Source organism: Taudactylus pleione, unplaced genomic scaffold, assembly GCF_031769625.1.
Source record: "Taudactylus pleione unplaced genomic scaffold, aTauple2 ptg000086l, whole genome shotgun sequence".
NCBI classification, from domain to species: Eukaryota; Metazoa; Chordata; class Amphibia; order Anura; family Myobatrachidae; genus Taudactylus; species Taudactylus pleione.
Window position 1 is genome coordinate 25271524 of NW_028284488.1, and position 20081 is coordinate 25291604.

A 20081-nucleotide genomic window follows, 5' to 3' on the forward strand; every position below is an offset into this window, starting at 1 on the left:
TCCTGGGTTGCTAAGAGAGATCCATGTCGATCCCTCCGGCACTGCCAGGCTTCTTCCATTGGACACCTAGTTCACATAGGTGCACAAGCACTGCCTAGTCAGAATCTGCAATCCTATTTTGCACTTCTACAGAAGTAGCAGTGAAAAGATTTGTGGAGACAGCTGATTTTCGGATCAGCTTTCTCCACAGCGGAACAATGATGAATTGCTCTGGCGCTCGCGGTGAGATAGAATGTTAATTATTGGGGCCATCCAGACCTTGCTAATTAACATAATGAATAGGCCCCTAATAGAGAATCAGACTGTGGATGATGTCCAGTAAAGTTTATAACTGATTCCATAGGATCTTTTGGGGGTTTTGGTATATTATCTCACATTTCATTTTTTTTCCACATCACTGATTTCCACTTATTTGCTTAAAAAATTGTGAACTGATTTATTTACATTTTATCAGGGGTTGGCAGGCAAATTTTAGCTTGGTGACAAAGAACATTGCACTGGCCCATGAGCTGTGGGCTATCCCTTCAAGGTAGTTTTAGGTCTAAAACTCAGGGAGCTAACTTATCATTGCCTAAAATGCCTTTCTGTTTGAGAAAACATGTATTGCTGCCAGTGAAAGGGTTTGCTTTCATTGTGCTATACATATTAGTAGGGATTTTGCGAGAATACAGTATATCTACTGTATATAATAAGCGAGAAAGTGTGTCTGTCTATCTGTTTGTCCTTTATGCATGATTAGAGTATTAGACCTAGCTCCACAAATTTTTCATGGTAGTGTAGTTTGACCAGGGTTACATTTTTGCCTAGATTTGAACCTCATCAGAGCCATGCATTCTCACGCAATCCCTAAAGATGGGGACACACTTCAATTACACAGGTTTCAGGCTGGCTCCAGTGGAAATTGGCAGTCTGCCAAAAACCTGTGAGGAAGCTACAAAAGTATAATTGTAACCTCAGTCTGAGCAAAATTCATATTAAATCCAGAGCCTCTGTGTTTGCATGCAAGGGCATACTAGAACTTTGTGGGCCACATCTTAAAAGCCCCCCCAGAAAAATACATATACATTTGCCCCCACACAGACCCCATTCAGCTCATGCCACACAGAGCACATGTTATGCCTCACAATAGTACTCCTTATACACATTAAGCCATACAGTAGTAGTGTCCCATGTACATTATGCCACACAGTAATGCCCCTCACACTACAGAGTAATGCTTCTTACACATTATACTGCACAATGACCTTTACAGATTATGCCACATAGTAGTAGTGCCCCATATAACACATTATTCCACACAATAGTAATGCCCTTTACAAATTATGCCCCCCCATTGTGCCTCCAGCAGCCTCTCACCTCCCCCTGTGTGCCATCAGCAGCCAGCAGGTGTGGATCTGGGGCAGGGCCTCCAGCTTATCACAGCTGGAGCACAGGCAAGCAGTGGCAGACATGGACAGACAGCACCGGAGTAGTGTGAATCTGTTGCCGGTGTGCGAGCTCTGATTGCCTCGCGACCGGCGGCACTGTTTATCCATGACTGCCTGCCAATGTGCCAGCTGTAATCAGCATTACTGACACCGGGACCCCCCCTCGATCCGACCTGGCTGGACCGACCCACCTTGTGTGTGTGAAAGGGTGCAGGGGGAGAGGTGGGCCACAGAGGCAGCTCGGGCACCATAGCAGCTGCACCCCAAGCACCCTCATAGTTATGCCACTGTTTGCATGCATATTTGCACACAGTGGGGTCCTTTTTAGGGTCAATGGAATGGGGTTATAGATGAGGACAATGTAAACAAATAAAGGCTGCAGTGTACTTCAGGGTCCATCTTTTTTTAACTTAATTTTTATAATTTCCCATATTAATTAACATATATTAATGTCTATAATGGCAAATTGTGATGATTTTGAATTTACGATAATAAAATGTATTAAAAATTGTTCTAAGGCAAGTGGAGAGTATTCTAGTTCTTTTCTGGTTTCACTCTTTCTTATTATACGTATATGCAAGTTGTTGGCCAAACACACCACTACTGTAGGTGTAATGGTTTTACACATATACAATATTATTTTTTAAAACTGAAATGGTATTTTCTGTTTGTTTATTTATTTGGATTTTCAAAATTATGAACCAGTGTTTTTTGGGTCTTTTCCCTATAATGTAAGGATTGATTAGCTTAGTGACATACTGTAGTACATGCAATGTGTTCATTTAGTACTTACTTACTGATAATAATAGGGTGAATACGCAATAAGAACGTTGAATCAGAAATGTTTTCTGATTAAAGTATGAAAAAGCAGAAAATAAATTGTCAAGTGAATTAGATCAGTTATTTAAAAATCATAAAACTGGTGTTAAAACATTCATGTATAAAATGTTATATTAGTTTGGGGGCTTATATTAAAGATGGAATTGTACCAAAGGGATTAAGAAAAAAATCACACCTGTAAGACACTTCCAGAGTAATAGGTTTCTCCCCAAGCGGAAAGATGAATGCCTTTACTGTGCAACTAGGCTTATAATCATTACTGTAGAGGACGAGGAAATTCAGAGGCAATATTTAGAAAAGGAAATTACAGACAATGTGAACAAAATAAATGTTTTCCAGAGTCATCAGGTTTTCAAAAACTCAAACTCAAAATATATTATGGCAATAAAACTGAAATGATTCTGCAGATATACACATGTCAGCACTTGGGTAGAGGGAGATGTCTACGGTGTACACACTTGGTGAGCATGTTGCCCCTTGCTCCTGGTGCAGATAAATTTGTGGATAAATTTAATGCTAATTATATGAACATTAAACTTTTTTGGAAGGAATTGTAGGAATTAATTTCCCTTTTGGGAACATTAAATAAATTTTTTTAGAAAAACATTAGTATGGGGACATATTTGAACAAGGGGTGCAGAGATGCAAATAACTTAAGAGAAATCATTGTGTGAGCTGAAAAGAAGGTGAAGAGACATTTCCTGGTCACAACTTGCCCCAATTTTATGTATATTAAGTACTGTGTAGAATGTTAATATGTTAAGCAAAAGGTAGTTCAGGATAAAATCCATCATACATTTTAGTTCCATTACAATGTTATATCATACTAGGTAGGAAAAGGAAGAGATAGGTGGCCAAATAAAGAAAATTATTACAAAAATGTAAAAATAACACTTTGGTGATTCACTTTTGGTAGTGCCATCAGAGTTTGCTGGTGGTATTGACCATTCAATAATGCCAGATGGTAGGAGCTGATAGAGACCATTTAAAATGTAGATAGTACTGACTTGAAGGAATATATATATATATATATATATATATATATATATTATATATATTCCTTCAAGTCAGTACTATATATATATAAAAAAAATATATATATATATATATATATATATATATATTGAGTTACAATAAAATGTAAAACACAATTATTTATTTTTCACTTGTTTCTTCTTTTCCCGAGTATTAACTACTTTATGTATAAACTTGGATTTGAACAGAAGATAACTGCTCATTTATAAAAATAAAAATGTTTTTGATATGCCTTCAGACGTCCTGGAAGCAAGGGCTCCCACATTAATAAGCAAGTATCGTCCCAGAATTTTCAGGGCCATGTGTAAAACATTTATGCTACTTTGTTGCCTATTATATGACTAGCACAGCTATAAGAGGAGACCTCAATTAGTTTGAAAGAGGGGTGATTGTTGGGGAACATTCAGCTGGAGCTGCAGTGACAAGATAGCTGAACTTGCGAATGTTTTATGAGTATTTAAAGGGGAAGAAGTCATAAGATCAACATTCACACCACAATGTCGACAGTCATGATGCTGACATTGTTGAAATGTTCCACAGAATGTCAACATTAAAATGTCGACATTAGGGTAACACTGCAGATGGGAGGTTTAGGTTTAGGCACTAGGGGGAGGTTAGGGTTAGTGATTTGGGATATGAATAGGGGGAGAATACTCACTGGAATGCTACAGACCAGATGTCTGTGCCAGAACTGCTCCACATGTGACTGCCGGGACCTGGAAATCACTGCTGAAGATGCTGCTGCCATATGGACCATATAAGACACTGCACCACACCAATATTATAAATATTTTAATATTCACATACATAAATAAAATGAACCATACAAATATGATAATGTGGATGATATTCTCCATGTAAGCCCATAGTGTAATGCTAAGCTGAAGTAATATATTGCAACAATATAATTCTTACTAGCTACAGTATCTTTTGTTGAAACAAATGTACTTGCCATATTGTGTCTAAAGTAGCTGTTGTGGTCATAGATCCTTTAAATGTAAGTGAATAATAAAACTTTTATAATATAGATGTGGTCCAGAAAATGTGTTCAAAGCACGTTCTTTTTTTTCTAACTGCTTGTTTGTGTGGGATTTGCGAGTTATCCCTTTATCAGAATTGCTGCAGGTAAAGAAATGAATTAATCCATTTGAATAATTGGTTCACTAGCGCTGGGTGTTTTTTTCTTATTTTTCTTGGTTTAGACTTTAGACATGCTAAGCATGTTAATATGCTGTATGATGACATTTCGTCTACAGTATGCAGACATTTTCATATCGACATGTCAGCATGGAACAATCAGGGGGTTGTAGACCTGATAAGGATGGTACCTGGCAGGCTGGCCCATGTCATTAGGCCCTCCCACTAGTGACAAAATGCAGCGATTCGTGGGTCAGTCGAGAGGGGGCGAAGCCAAATTATGTGATTCTAATGGAAGCACGTCATATTGGCTCTGCGTCCTCCTGATTGACTCGCGAATCGCAGCATTTTGCCATGAGGGGGTGGAGCTTAAGAAGATGGTGCCTGCTCTCCAGTCTGTCAGGGGGGGTTCTGGGTACTCAAGTGCTAGTGCTCCAGCATTATGATAACTAATTCAAAGTCAAAGAAAAACAGACAAGCAATTAGATACATTGAATGTCCACCTGTGGCATAAGCAGATAGTGGTACAATAAGAACTCTTTACAGAACAGCCTATCATAGTTGAGTTACAGGGCATAAATTGCCCACCATACATGATAATGGACCTTCACCTAGTTCAGTGGTAAAAAGAGCACAATAAATAGACTACCATGAAGTAGAGGACGGTCATATGGTCAAATTAATTATCATTCACCATGTTCTCAACTCATGGATTAGTGCACATGTGTGGTAAGCCTTAAGTACTGAGTATTTGTTTCCAATAGTGAAGGGTTCTGGTGGTTCTATAATGAGGGGCACATTTTCCTGGCAGAGTTTGGGTGCAGCCATTGTTATACAAGACAAATGCATTGCTAATTACTACTTAATGGCATAAAGTGCTCATTTTCATGATGCAGTATCCTATTCCTGACAGGAGTGGAGTGCACATGTGCTTTCTTAATAGTTTAATCAGCATTACACTAATGTTGTCCATATATTATGGCATTCTGAGTCAAACCCAATCTAGAATTTATGTAATAATATGTAAGACATCAACCATTCATCTATTATGTGACTTTATTGGAGACAATTATACTGATCCCTCTTGCAGAATAACAGACACTGATAGACACCAAGACATGACACATACAGATCATTATGGCTGCATGTGGTGACCCAATGTCTTCTATGACTTTATACAGTATGTTTGTCTATAATTTTGTCCCCCGTCTATAAATGGGAACAACTTTTAGAGTGCTAATAATATACATTAAATGACAAAGTGGCGGACAATATTTTAACTTTTAAAATTGAGCGACATGGTAAGGTGACACGACATGAAGAAAACTGCGAATGAGACTCATCTGCTATAAATATCTGTGAATAGCTGCCATATTACTAAGCCACTCTGTATGTGGCATTATGCAAGCATACAGTACTTATGTACACAATGCTATGATCTTATCAGGAGATGCGTGTTATGGCATGTGGAATTTCTGAGTGGAGAATCAACAATGTTTCTTCCAAAACCTGGCAAAAAAGATTACTCACAGTATATGCAAGATTTGATTTGTATAACTGATTATTTTAGGAAGTTAGCATAATTAACAATCATATTGTCCCATTACCATCTTCTTTGGCATACTTGTTACAAAATAGTCATTACATTAGTCATTACATCTGACCATTGAGTGCAGCCGGTGCAGAGACTGATGTGTATGATTAAATATTCTGTACTGGGCTGCATAATATGGCATTATATAAATAGCTTATAATAGTGGTAAGATGTTGGACATTGATGTGGTGCTTTACACTTTTTCACAGTGCACTTGGAGATTTTTCCGCCTCTCTGCATATACACAATTCTTGCTTGTGAAGAGGTCTTCCTAAGCAGTGGGTGGATGTTCCAGGTGAATATGTGCAAGCTTAAGGTGTTTTGCTTAAACAATGAAAACACTTTGGGGTCCTTGTACTAAGCCTTGGCAAGATATAAAATGGATGGACATAAAGTACCAACCAATCAGCTCCTGTCATTTTTCAAACACAACCTTTAAAGTGACAGGAGCTGATTTTATCTCCATCCACTTTATCTCTCTCCAATGCTTAGTACATAGACCCCTTTGTAACTGACCTCCAATTAAATTCTACTTAGGCCAGCAAGTAGGGAAGAGAGATCTGAAACTGAGTATTTCACCAGGAAATGAAAACTTGACAACCCTGAAATTATATTTCGCCCAAGGCCCAATACCGTCATGGTATGGTTCTGTTTGTAATTAAGTCCCATGAGTACTTGATACAATGATTATAGTTCTGTTGAGCATTTCTACAGTGACATGTCATAAAAGTGCATTTTTTTCCTAGAGCTATGATTTAACCTTTCCACTTATTGTAACTGTAACTGAGTTCTTCCCCGAGGAGCTTTCAGAATACCTTTAGATGCATACTGTGCCTCTCTAAGACACCATGTTATACCCTATTTAATTCTCACAGTTGGTACACTTTTCATCCGTTCAGACATATTTTTGGCACAGACTTGAACATTATAAATAATGAACTTGCTTTAAGGTATTCAGCTTACTCCAACATTAATTTTATTAGTATAAAGAGGGTACATTTAATATAAGATCAGTAACAGACATCAATATGTGAATTGTATATTTAGTGGTTTATTCTCCTAAAGAACAGTTGATTATAAAATCTATTGGCACATACTTAGCTCTACAGTTTATTGTTGTTTGAATAAATGCATACGATAGTGCCACTGGCTAGGGAGTCAAAATATTAGCACTGCCAAATATATCCATTGTTTAAAATATTTTTGTTCTCTGCAGCCAGTCATTTACCACAAGTCTAGCATTTTCTGCAAGACTTGACTTTTTAAAACCAACATTTATCATTGAGCATGTTGTCTTTAGCAACTGATTTTATTTTTTTAGTCCTCAAAATAATGGTATGCTTTTTAGTTCTATGCTATACAAATAGATTTTGTATTAGATCAAGTTTAAAATGGTAATATCAGGTTATCTATTTATTGCTTAGTCATGCCCACACCACATTCAAAATATGTCAAATATGTGTGGAATAAATATTGTTTTTTGTCTGTTTTTATATCTCTGCTCTGGAAATTATGTATATTATACTGAGTAACAATTATGTAACATAATTATAATATATTAATTGTCTTGAAATTTTGTAAAATAACGTATTCTAAACATAGTAATTAGCTCCCCTGGGTCATAGGTCACAGAAAGTTCTGTTAAAACAACCTATTAAACAAGCCATTGTTCACTCACAACTATGCAGTAAAGCAGATTGCACTACTAGTCAATTGTGCAATTATGTGAGGTCAACTTAGACATATTTACTAATGAAGTAAAATAATAAAATTTAAGTGTATATCAAATCACAGCAAGATATTATTTCTATGTAAACAGGATAAATGACTTAATGATGATAAAGTCCATATTTAGAAAAGCATTTTCTGTTCCCTTCTCTAACAATTTAAAGGACTTGCCCAGATCTGATGCTTGACTAAGATCACCTTTGGCAATGTCCCCATTCCTGTCAGAAGTGGCAACTGTCTAACATTGGCATGGAGGAGCAGCAGCCAGCATGTTCACATGTATGAAGCTCCTTCATGTCATGATAAGGTGCTGTGTATGGTGGCAACACAGGGGCATTACAAGCACAAAGGAGAAGATGTATCAAAAATATATTATGTCTAATTTTCAGTCACCATAGCATTATGCTTCTACCTCCATGCTTTATGGCAGAGATAATGATCGTTGGAAGATGTGCAGTTTTGGGGTTGGTCCTTACATAGTGTCTAGCATTTAAACCTAGAACAAAAATTTGATTTAATCAAACCATAAAGTCTTCCTTCACTTCCCACATTCTTACTGGCAAGCCGTCAGCAAGATTTAAGGGGAGATGTATCAAGCTTTGGAGATGGATACTTTGGAGTAGTTACTCAAAGCAACCAATCAGCTTCTAGCTGTCATTTCAAACACTGTGCTAGATAAATAAAAGTTTTTGATTTTTGATACATCTCTGCTTCCTTCATTCAGTTTCTTAAGTGCTCCGTAATCATAGTGCTCTAGGTAACCAACACTGTTCGCCTGAAGATAGCACAACAAATATTTGTGGCTTCATAACATTTAGGCTAAACAATGAAAAATTACATTGGTGAAACATACCTGACCACAGGGCCCACTGTCAATGGCTGATATAGGCCACCAGGACAAGGCTTCTCTGCTGGCCCCCAACACAAAGAATGGTAGAATCATTTTGTGCTGGTGGAGAGTCAAAAGCTCAGAAAGGTTGGTCTGCTCACTTGCACCAAGGGAAGGATGAGGGCTTGTCTGCAGGTTGCCAATGTACATGAATTGTTGATTCCCTACCAACTAGCACTAACTGTCCTTGCATGTAACAAGTAAGCACTGAACTGCCATTAGAGGGAGCCTTAACTCAAGTCTTCCTGAGTCTGTTACCTGCACTGTTCATTTTTTTTACGAAAACCTCTCTGTATACAGACTTTGCATGTCCTCATGATACACTGACAGTTTCTTTAATGCTTGATAGACCATTAAATGAAACAAGCAGCATTAATAGTCCATCAAGCATCTGAGAAATTGTCATTATGATATATAGTTTCCTATAGTAATGAATCAACTCAGGTTGTAGTGGCCACAGTATGAGCTGACTGTACAAAAGATATTCTTGCAAACCAAATGCCCACATGTATTTAACCTGATATCAACACACTTTCTAATAAACAACTATCAGCAAATGTTAATATAATTATAGACCTGAATCTGGTTTCCACATATACAATACAGGACTAACTTGTATTAGAAATCTCATCATACACTGTTGCTAATCACAGCATCATTTGCATAATTTATTAAATGAGTGTACAAATTACCGTTTTTTTTCACTTTCCGATAAATATTTTGAAATAAGTGTTTTCTTTTTCTGAGTTTAGTATTACCTTAATGTGTTACTATTGTAACCCTGAAGTAAGGTGTGTTAAATATAGTTACTTTGTTGCTAAATACATTACCTTGTTTATGTATGGCTATGGATAATTAGAGTGCCTCTTCTTATTACATACACACTGCCTGCAGGCTTTCTTATATCCCTTATCACTCAGCCATTGCTGTGTTTAGCACTTTATCTGTAAAACCACACTAAAGAATGTTATGCTGTACTTATCTGTTTTGAAATGTGCAGGTTTGTGCAAGACTCCGCCATATCAATAAGCATGTGCTGTATATTAGATACTTGGTCTGAAATAAACTGTATACATTGATAACTTAGAAATGATGTGTCAGACACATGATTACAGGCTGTTTTTCATAATTATTGCAGCAATAATTTCAGAACGTGTTTCAGTTTTTTTATGGGAGTATTACTTGATAAAAAATAACACGATTAAGTGATAAAGAATAGCTTGTGAAACCCAAACAATATACTGTACTTAATCTTTGTATTGACTAAACTATATTAATGTTCTCTTTTCCCCCCTGCACTGAGACTCAAGGACAAGTTATTCATAATGCATGTCAAAGACATGTCTGGAGTAAAAAGATTACAACAGTTATGGATAATGTTAAATATTAAAGTGACAGTGTAATCAAACAGTTTTTTTGTGTTTGTGTGTAAAATACATAGAATGAAACATTTTACTATAATTGTACAGTATCATAAGCCACCTACACATGTAAAATATTGCTGACTCAGTACTAAAAGTTTGGATCTGTCCAGTATGGCCACCCTTTGTGTTGTCAAACTCTTTTTGAATTGAAGATGGCTGATGTGAAACCGTTATATCCAGTAATAGTAAACAAAAAAAAATTCCTTAAGTATAAAGATCCTATTGTACCATTAAATAGGTCAAAGAACCGCTGCCTTTACATGTGAACTATGAAGGTAAAATACATTGTTGTTACCCGAACATTTCAGCTCTGTGCTCAATAACCAACAGCTGAATCTCCACCCACAACTTAAAGTCAGGTTCCTAGTGGGATCTCATGTAGGTATTTCAGATTCTGAAAGCTGAGTCTGCAGACATTTCAGTTATTGTAACATACCAGGTCCCACCCTTGTGTAAGAGTCCGTGATGTTACACGGTTCATTTAAAAAATCATTCTTCTTATTGTCGTAGTGTGGATGAGTTATATTTATTGTTATAACATTATGAAATCATTCCTAGAGATTATAAAAAATCTATTTATTCCAACTCTGGACAAAAAAACATGTAGTTAGCAGGCAGATACATAACATGGTCATATTACTCATTTGTGTTTGGAAGAAAACTTGTTTTATGTTAAATAGTATTCTACTAAATTTTACAACTATGTATTTTTTTCTAGAATGATATTGGAGGCCAGCGCAGTTTAATAAATAAATGGACTACGTTTTTGAAAGCACGCTTAGTGTGCTCTATCCCTGGTCCGGATGGAGGTGACACATATTTTGATGAACTGCGTAAGTTAATTGTAATGTTTCTTATTACTCATCTTTTTCAGATGTACATGAAACATTCTGAATTCCATCAGGTTAATTTCAGCTGTAAATTATACCAAATGTTGCTTATAGCTTCAGGAACTGTACAAATAAACTTTGCTGACATACACTGCTGTCACGTGAATGTTTATTGATGGGTTCAAATAAATATTTATAATATTAAATCTAGTATGTTGATCAAGATATGCTATCAGACATAAAAAAACATTCTAGAAGTGTAGGTCTTATGCCTTGAGGAATAAAGATTAATTTGGCACCTGTCTGTTTGCTTCTATCTATGATAACCTATTCTTAGTGTGAAATAATGTATTACTGTAAAATATAGTGTTAGGTGGTGTTCATTATTTCTACTGTGCAGATCAATCTGCAATATCCCCATGACTTGTCTTTGTATAATGTAAGAATAAAAGTATTTATATATAACAAATTATGTATCAGCTCCTGAAAGAGTTAAGTCCAGCTTCTGGCGAAAAGTATTTCATAACTCATGCTAAATCTAATGGGCTGCTGCATAATTTGGCCAGTAAAATAGTTCACCCTCTCTCTAACAATTCCATTCAGCAGTAACCTTTTATTTTAAAATTCCATCTACTAACATTCCAAATATAATTACATTTAAAGGTGGGTGAATGTACCACAGCAACGGATATGGAATTCAGGGTAGCTCATAGAACTGTATCTAGGTATTTCTAGAAAAAAGTAAAGAAACGCAGAAATCTTATTTGGAATAAGTCCTATTGTAAAATGTACTGTGGAAACCTGGTTTCCCCTGGGGGCCTGTAGACACTGGTGCCAGACTTAATGGGCTGAGTAGAGACCATACAATAAATCCAATATACATGTAAAGGTTGTTTACTTTAGTGCCTCCACCCAAGCTTTATTTTATAATGATTCTCAAGAGGATGGGTTGGGTCGTTCCCTACCAACACACCAGCACATTAAGTAACAAGACACTTTCTTATAATGGTAAGACAACACATAAAAGCAATATTATCACTAAAAGACATAATAGTTTATTTGTCTGGAACACTACTCCTCTGTGATCCACGTAGGGTAAATATTAGTATCATGCAACACAAGGTTAACCAATAGTACAACAATAATAATAATTCAGATACTTTAACTTAATTAATAAAGTTATTCCACTCTAGTTTTTACTTTAGACTGTCATACCTATAAATCTATAATGGTTAACTTTATATTAAGTAAATTTACAACTCCTTAAAGATTCTTTTCATCCCCTTAGTGTCTTCTTTAGTTATATGATGCCCCTCAACTCTTAACAGAAACCTCCCCCTAGTACGTGGTGAGTATACACTTTACTCCCTAATGCCCATAGACTCAAACTAAGAAATCACACAACCCCTCCTACCCAATAACTATACACATAATAATATTAATATTTCAATACCATTGTATTGTGAAATTGCTATAAATGTAGATGTCGAATATTTAGTCTACAGTAGATTTTGGAATTATTTTATGGATCCCCTTCAGTTGACTTGAAAGGTGCAAACCAGGTTTGGAAGGGATGGTCGTTAGTAATTTTCCAGTATCCATTGCTAAGCTCTCATTGTTCCTTGGATGTACAGTAGGTTGGAATGGAAATAGTATATATATATATATATATATATATATATATATATATACTATCACATGTCCAGCGCTCCCATAAGCAAGAAGCAGGCTGCACTGACCCGGTTGATTAAAACACTTATTTTGGATTTACCAAGACCGGATGAGTGCCGTCTGCTTCTTGCTTATGGGAGCGCTGGACATGTGATATTTATTATCTTGGGAGGCACCCCGGCATCTTCTTAATTAGTCTATACTGAGTGCCCTTCCACATGCTTATATATATATATATATATATATATAATCACCGACCGGGTTCAGCACACTCCTTCCCTTTGAGATCAACTGCCGCAGTGCCAGCTGCAAAAAATAATATACTCCTCCAGGCGCTGCACTCAACGGACTTAGAAATAAAGTTTCCTTCACAAGCTCATAACTGCAACGTTTCGGGCTTTATTGCCCGTCGTCAGGGCAATAAAGCCCGAAACGTTGCAGTTATGAGCTTGTGAAGGAAACTTTATTTCTAAGTCCGTTGAGTGCAGCGCCTGGAGGAGTATATATATATATATATATAAATTAAAGTGTTCGCAAAAATATATCTTTATCAGTAGGTATGAAGTCTGTCTTTCTCCTCTATAATGTGTGTGCCACAGCTGTTATAGCAATTTAGTACTAATTTCTCCATGGTGGATTCCTTAGGCTGTGAAGGTATAGGAGGTTTCCTTATTATAGCTGTAATCAGGCAGAGTACTATGTGGCCTTAGTAAGTGGGAGTTGGTTTGGCTGGAGCTGTGCTTAGTACTGGTCCCTCTCCTGAGGTCAAACGTCAGTATAAAGCATTAACTAATCTCCCTGTGGATGTTAGTCAGGTAGTCTAAACAAACCTGTCACAGAATCACATAGATGGTAAAGGGGCATTCACCCTGTTAACACTAGTGACTCATATGTCTCTATGAACTTGGTTTTCTGAGTACATATATATATATATATATATATATATATATATATATATTTATTTTTTCATTGGCTGATGCTGTGTTCTAATTTGCCAGCAGATAACAGGATGTGAGTGACTGCTTTAATTAATGGGGCATGTACTGACCTCTCCAGACTTCTTCCAGATAACACCTTTTCTCCGGCAACTCCCACAAACATACCCACCACCAGCTATTGGGGGCTGTAACCTAAACCTTTGGTCCTCTCCCCTCACATGTTGACATCCACCTCACTGCAGATGCTCTCTCACATATCTCTATTACAGCTCACTCAGACCATTCCCTCAGGAACTGCTCCCCCTTTACCCTCACCAGATGTAGGGGAGCCAACAGGTCTCTGCCTGTCCAGTCAGTCACCTCACAACCAACTGTCTCTCTCCTTGCCTAGGTGCTATTTATAGCTCCTCATGGGTTGCCATAAAATCATTCACATCAACCCACTGCTAGCCACATGATAGACACACCTAGATTAATCCCCTCACTACGGCCTAAATCTGGAGTGTGGGGCTCCAAAGAAGCTCTATTAAGCTGGATAATGCTTTTAGTTATGTGTAGTGGGGCCTCTCAGACTCACCAGGCAACAACTTTTAGTAATAAATGTTTAAATTCAGTCCTGCTCCTCATAGCTATAATACCACAGTACATTTATGCACAAATACAATTTTACAAAACTCTGCAAATATCATATTTTACATAGTATATAGCTAACTACCGCTGTAAAAGGTGGTGACAAATAATCACAGGAGACAAGGAAATGTCTACACATTCATATCCTTGTCAGAACTCAATGGGTCAATAGTACACTTTAGAATTTTTATAAAAGGGATAAAATAGTTATTGCATAACATTGCAAAATAAAATAGTTGCAGTTGGCTATCGCAGGGGGCTGGATCAGGACTTAGAGCTTGATTCACTACGGATCGCTATTGTGATCATAACTGTGATTATGCACGCAGACCCTCTGCGAAAATATGCTAATGAATGCTATCGCAATGCTGTCGCACAGCCAGCATAGAGACCCCCACTGCCGTACACTACTACAATCTCACATCAGTAATACCTTGCAGTCCTGCATATAGATTGGGAACATAGAGTAACATCGGCTCCTCATGCACACTTACAACAGGTCTGACCATACTCTGAAATTGCTAACCTCGTCGCACGCACTGAGCATTCAAGCTGCATATGCCATTGCAGTGGCTAATTTATGCACGCCCATGCAAACAGCATTCAAAAGGACAGGCATGCCTGCGTTTCTCTGACCACTTCCCTTCACCACCCCCAAATGCTCACTTCCTATCAATCACTCTTCGATGACTCTGCGTGGTCTCTGCAAGTGCAGTGCGATTGCAGTGTTGACTTTGCGCCCGCTCACTGCTATGTATATGCATGCGCAGTACACAACAATTGGCCGTCTGCATGCGTAATCACAATAGGGATCCATAATGAATCATGCCCATAGTTTAAACCTAAAAGTAGAAATACTGTATAGCCTAATTTGGCAGATGCTTGGTTTAATTTTTTTTCTTTTGGAAAGTAACACATAGCACCATCCTTAGTAAGAAAAAAGGGGTTTATCACCTTCTATTCACACTTTCTAATTACATTTATACATACTTCCCAACCAGTGGCGGCTCCTGAGGTGGGGCTGCAGCACAGTCCAAATTTCAAATAGGGGAGCCACACCAACTGCCAGTGAGTCCTGGCCGGCAATGTTTGGCAGCATTTAGGGTGACAGTTGATGTGGCTCCCCTATTTGAATTTTAGACTGCTGCAGCCCAAACTCTGGAACCGCCACTACTCCCAACTGTAGCAATTTTGGGGAGACTGTCCTGATTTGAGGGCTCTGGGCCACCCCCCAATTCTAACTTTCCTATGGGCTGGACATTTGTAGGTAAATTTCATTCACCACTACGCTGCATAGCAGAACAGTAGTAAATCAGTGCATGTGTGAATGGATGGCTAGTGGGGAGACAAGGGTGATAAGGAGCAGCCCAACAGTGCTTGACAATCATGGTGGGGGGGGTGGGGGCAAGGCCTCACCCACACCATGATGCTGACATGCCCCCATTCTTGAGTCACTAATCTGAAAAAAAGGAAGATTTTAATAATTGTTCATCTGAATAATATGCTTCACTTCAGTCAGCCACCGATTGCTTACCATGGGTTGAAAACTCACAGACGCAAGTTTTGGCTATTCAAATAGAAATCTGTGTTTAGTGAACACGGGTTTTGATTAGCAAACTGCAGCTTTAGTTGACACTTCAAGGGCAAGTGAAAAGTAGGAAAATAATTTTAAGTAAGAAATGTCGGGAGAAAGGGCAGTATCCATGGGACATTTAGAGGTTTTTTTAAATAGGAAACTATAGCTAACAAAGACATTTATCATGTAATTTCCTCTAAAATTTAAAAAAATGTGTTTACTAATATGCAACATATATGTTAAAGTGTATTGATGGGTAAGGGATTTTAGAACTTGCAGATGGGAATTATAACTTGTTTATTCACAAAATTGTATATACACACTCTTTAAAATGTATAAAGACACTTTAATGTACCTCAAAATACTTTTTACACTTTTATTTGCTGAAATACACTTGCTGGCTATCATTTTTCCTTCACTGTTTAATAATGTACCATTAGACACCTTTTAAAAACATCCATCACTTTTGCTTATGGCCACTGACATCCTTCTATACTGTTCTGCTTTGTTATTCGCCACCAATAAATTGAGGATTCAGGATGATTTCCCCACTATTCCATGCATTTATCCCAGGTTGCGCAATATGTTAATGTAACCTAAGACTTACCGCCATGGAACTTTCATCTATTTGAATTCAGCATTATATAATCATATTGGCCTTCTAAGGCCCTGAATGTACTGATAACAAGCATGAACTATGGTGTTAGCAATATTCAAGCATTTTCATATATATTTTTTTCAAAGGAGAATAAATGTTTGGTTATCCTGTCATTTTTAGTGTTATTATTGATTAGAAAATACACTTTTTATCCTTTACAGAGGATGTATTTTTGCTACCAACAAAGGATGAGAGGAACCCAGTGGTGTATGGAATTTTCACTACAACAAGGTATTGCTTTTGTTGTACATCTATTACCTCTTACTCTGGATAAAACGTCCATGCATGAGTTTATTCAGATGGGATCACTTACAAAGTTTATTATGATTTAATTATGCAAACTTAAAGTGTCACCAAGGGAAAAGAATGACTAAAATAAATATAAGTCTGATACTAAAACAAATAGGGGTCTATAACTGTCTACCTGTTTGGTACTTGTATCAGCACTATATCTCCTCAATCTGTGTCATATATAATTAAACATTTGATTAAAATGATTAGTTATTTGACACAGTAGACTTTTCACACTATCTCTGTGTTTCTCTCAGAAAAGCTTGTTGAACATTCCGAGTGTGTTGATTTTAGAATGGCCTTGTTCTGGAAGAAGTAAAAGGAAACCAGAATTAGGTCAGGTGGGACAACTTGATCTCTGACACTCAATATGTACTAAAGTTTGTCAATTTGTGTTATTTACTATATTGTTCAAATTAGATGATGTTAATGTCCTTTAGTATAGACAAAGCACAGTTTATATGTACCTTAAAATAATTTAGCTATATAATTTTTTTAAATTAAAAATACAGACTAAAATCGAAAAATGTAATTTAAAAAAAATTAGCTGGAATAATAACTTATAGGAAAAAAAAGTTATTATTTGCCTAATTAGAGACAGTGACCATCAATTATATGCCATCCTATGCTTGAGCAACAAAATTAACTGCACAAGAAAAGTGAAAAAACAGCACTTAGTGCGTATTACCTCCTTATTCACAATAAAGTAAAAATCATCATCAATCATATATGTGGCTTGGTCAATAGTAAAAAAACATTTAATAAAATGTAAAACATGTCATAATGTAGCAATATGTAATAAATGTGCATGCATAGAAGAACGCAGTGTGTCCTATGTTCCAATTAACTCTGAAATTAGTTCAAAAGTCCTGTGAATTTAAACACTCCAATAGATGATATGGTGTATATGAAAAAACAATGTTTCTGGTATAATGTCCAGTAGTAGTAGTAGAAGAAACACTTGTGTTACCCAACTGTACAAAGTAATCCGCACAGATCTCAATTAGCAAAGCATCCTCGCAAGGATCTCATCAGAGACAGCATGTACGTATGTATGGGTACCTCCACTGCTGTAACCAGGTGCACTGATAGTCGCGCCGTGCTCGGGTAAAAAGGGCTTGGCCTAATTGTGGGAGGCGTGGCCTTGTCCCCTTAGGGGAAAAAAAAGCACTCAGCCTGGCGCATAGCCAGTGTGGGGTGCGATTGGTGTGATCTCTCACCCCACAGGCATAGGAGACTGCTGTGACTGCTGCTTAGCAGCCGCAAGCAGTCTCCCAGTGCAGCCCAGCACACTGCAGCATGTGCTGGGCTGCTGTGATGTAAGAGGGGGAGGGGGTCCGAGCCCCCATTGGGCCCCCCCAGCAAGCCCATCCTGGGTATTTAGTACCCGCTCCCTCCCCCTCTCGGTGCCCCTGACTGTAACTGGTCCAGAAAAACACAGACAGGGCGGTATAACATGCAGGCAAAGATCCCAATGCGTTTCCATGTGGAATGGACCCACACCTTCCTCAGGAGCAAAACTTCCCATAACAGTGGTTACAGTGTTGTACGGTTAGTAGTTAGAATTTTTTTTTCACCAAGCTATATCTACATCTGGTGTTTATTTTCTATTTTCTTTTAGTTCTATATTTAAAGCATCTGCGGTGTGTGTCTATAGCATGGCGGATATAAGGGGAGTATTCAATGGCCCGTATGCTCATAAAGAAAGTCCAGATCATAAATGGGTGCAATATGATGGAAGAATTCCCTATCCTCGCCCTGGGACGGTAAGTAGCTCTTTTTTACCTGCAATCTAAATAAACATTACAAAGTAATGGCTTGTGTTGCCCAGTGTATTGGCTTGGAAATGTGTTTTATTTGAGCTTTTTTTTCTCATTACATACCTTATTCTTGTATTAGAAATGTATGTTTTCTTTTAGTAAAGATTTCTAAGGCTGGTAACACACTTGTACCACCAACAATCTTGCCAATGGTTGGGGCAATTTACCTTTGCCCCAGACCATGCAAAGTTGGCGGTACACATTAGAAGACTTAATGAATGACGGAATGATGTATTGTTCCATCCTTCATGGTAGCACGGCCAATCATGGAATATCGCATGCGACCCATGGGATCATGTTATCAGGCATACATACTGTATGATATGCCCAATTTGTTGTACCAATTATGCAAATTGGGCCAATATTATACTACCCACCCTAAGGTTTTGGTTTGTTGATGAAGTAAACTCAATAAATAGTAAACATGTTTTCGCAATCCCCATACTTGATACTGTAATACCAGTGGCAGGGCATCCTTATGGTCATCTGAGCATGCATTATAAATTCATCTCTTCTGCCAAGGCCCTTAGTCATCACTTATTCATTAGATCAACAGTCCCTTCAGATTGATTATACCAGCATTACCTCAATATTATATATAATATATACATTTATTTTGGTTTATGATCAAAACATCTGGAGGTATAATCATAGGGATGAATATACATGATCAGGCCAATACACTTTATTGTAAAATACATTGCTCGATCAGGGTTTTCTCATACATTAACTTAATATCACGTATACTTAGCATTGGATAAGCTCTTATTGGTCAAATATATCACGTGACCAACAAGTACGATTTGATTGGATGTCATGAATCAATTTAACCCAGCTGAACGGGATGCTCGGGTTAGCCTTGAGAAAACATACTAGTGAAACGTACGTCAGAGGTTTGGAAACGCTGACCATGGGTACTGTTCTTAATAACTACTACTTAATTTAAATGTTGATATGTGGAATATGCTGTTAATGTTAGGGCAACATTAAGTACAAATTTACCCGAGACACGGCTACAGCACGCTCGGGTCCTTTGAAAAGAAGTTTGGTGTCTGCGGGAGTGACACGCTGACTACTGACATTTCCCTACAACGTGGCATAGCAAAACAACCCACAGATAACTTGGGTTTATATGTACATGATCAGACACTCATGGGAATAATTTGCCGATGCTGATTATAGATGCAGCCTTACAACGCAGTAATTGATAATTAAAAAATAAACCGGATAGATCAGTTTAATTCCGTATTCCGGTCCGAGGCTGGTGCACAGGCTGAAGACCGGACAGATATGAGATATTTCCCTGTTACTGCATTATAACATGTGAAGATCTTACTGCATGATTTGGAGGATATATTGAACGCTAATTGGTATTACTAATGGGGGTATGAATGCATGTAATGCCATGTGTAATTGACGTATATACACTCATGCAACAGTTATTCCTCATATGTTTTGGTAGAGAACATACTGTCATTTGAGTGAATTATCAACTTTAATAGGAGAAATTATTCGATTGATTCAATAAAAAGTTTCTCATTTATTCACTATGAGATTTAGCCTGCTGGCAATCAGTAACAAATGTTTCAACAC

The 20081-nt window shown here is 37.4% G+C and overlaps 1 protein-coding gene across 2 annotated transcripts in view; it reads left to right on the forward strand.

The window, feature by feature from the left end:
• Positions 1-20081, forward strand: part of SEMA3D (semaphorin 3D) — a 212171-nt gene that overhangs the window by 141672 nt on the left and 50418 nt on the right. For both annotated transcript variants that reach the window (XM_088468794.1, XM_088468795.1), the window contains 3 exons: positions 10793-10907; positions 16539-16608; positions 18290-18434. In XM_088468794.1, the coding sequence (XP_088324920.1) occupies positions 10793-10907; positions 16539-16608; positions 18290-18434 (330 nt within the window). The remainder of the gene's footprint in view (positions 1-10792; positions 10908-16538; positions 16609-18289; positions 18435-20081) is intronic.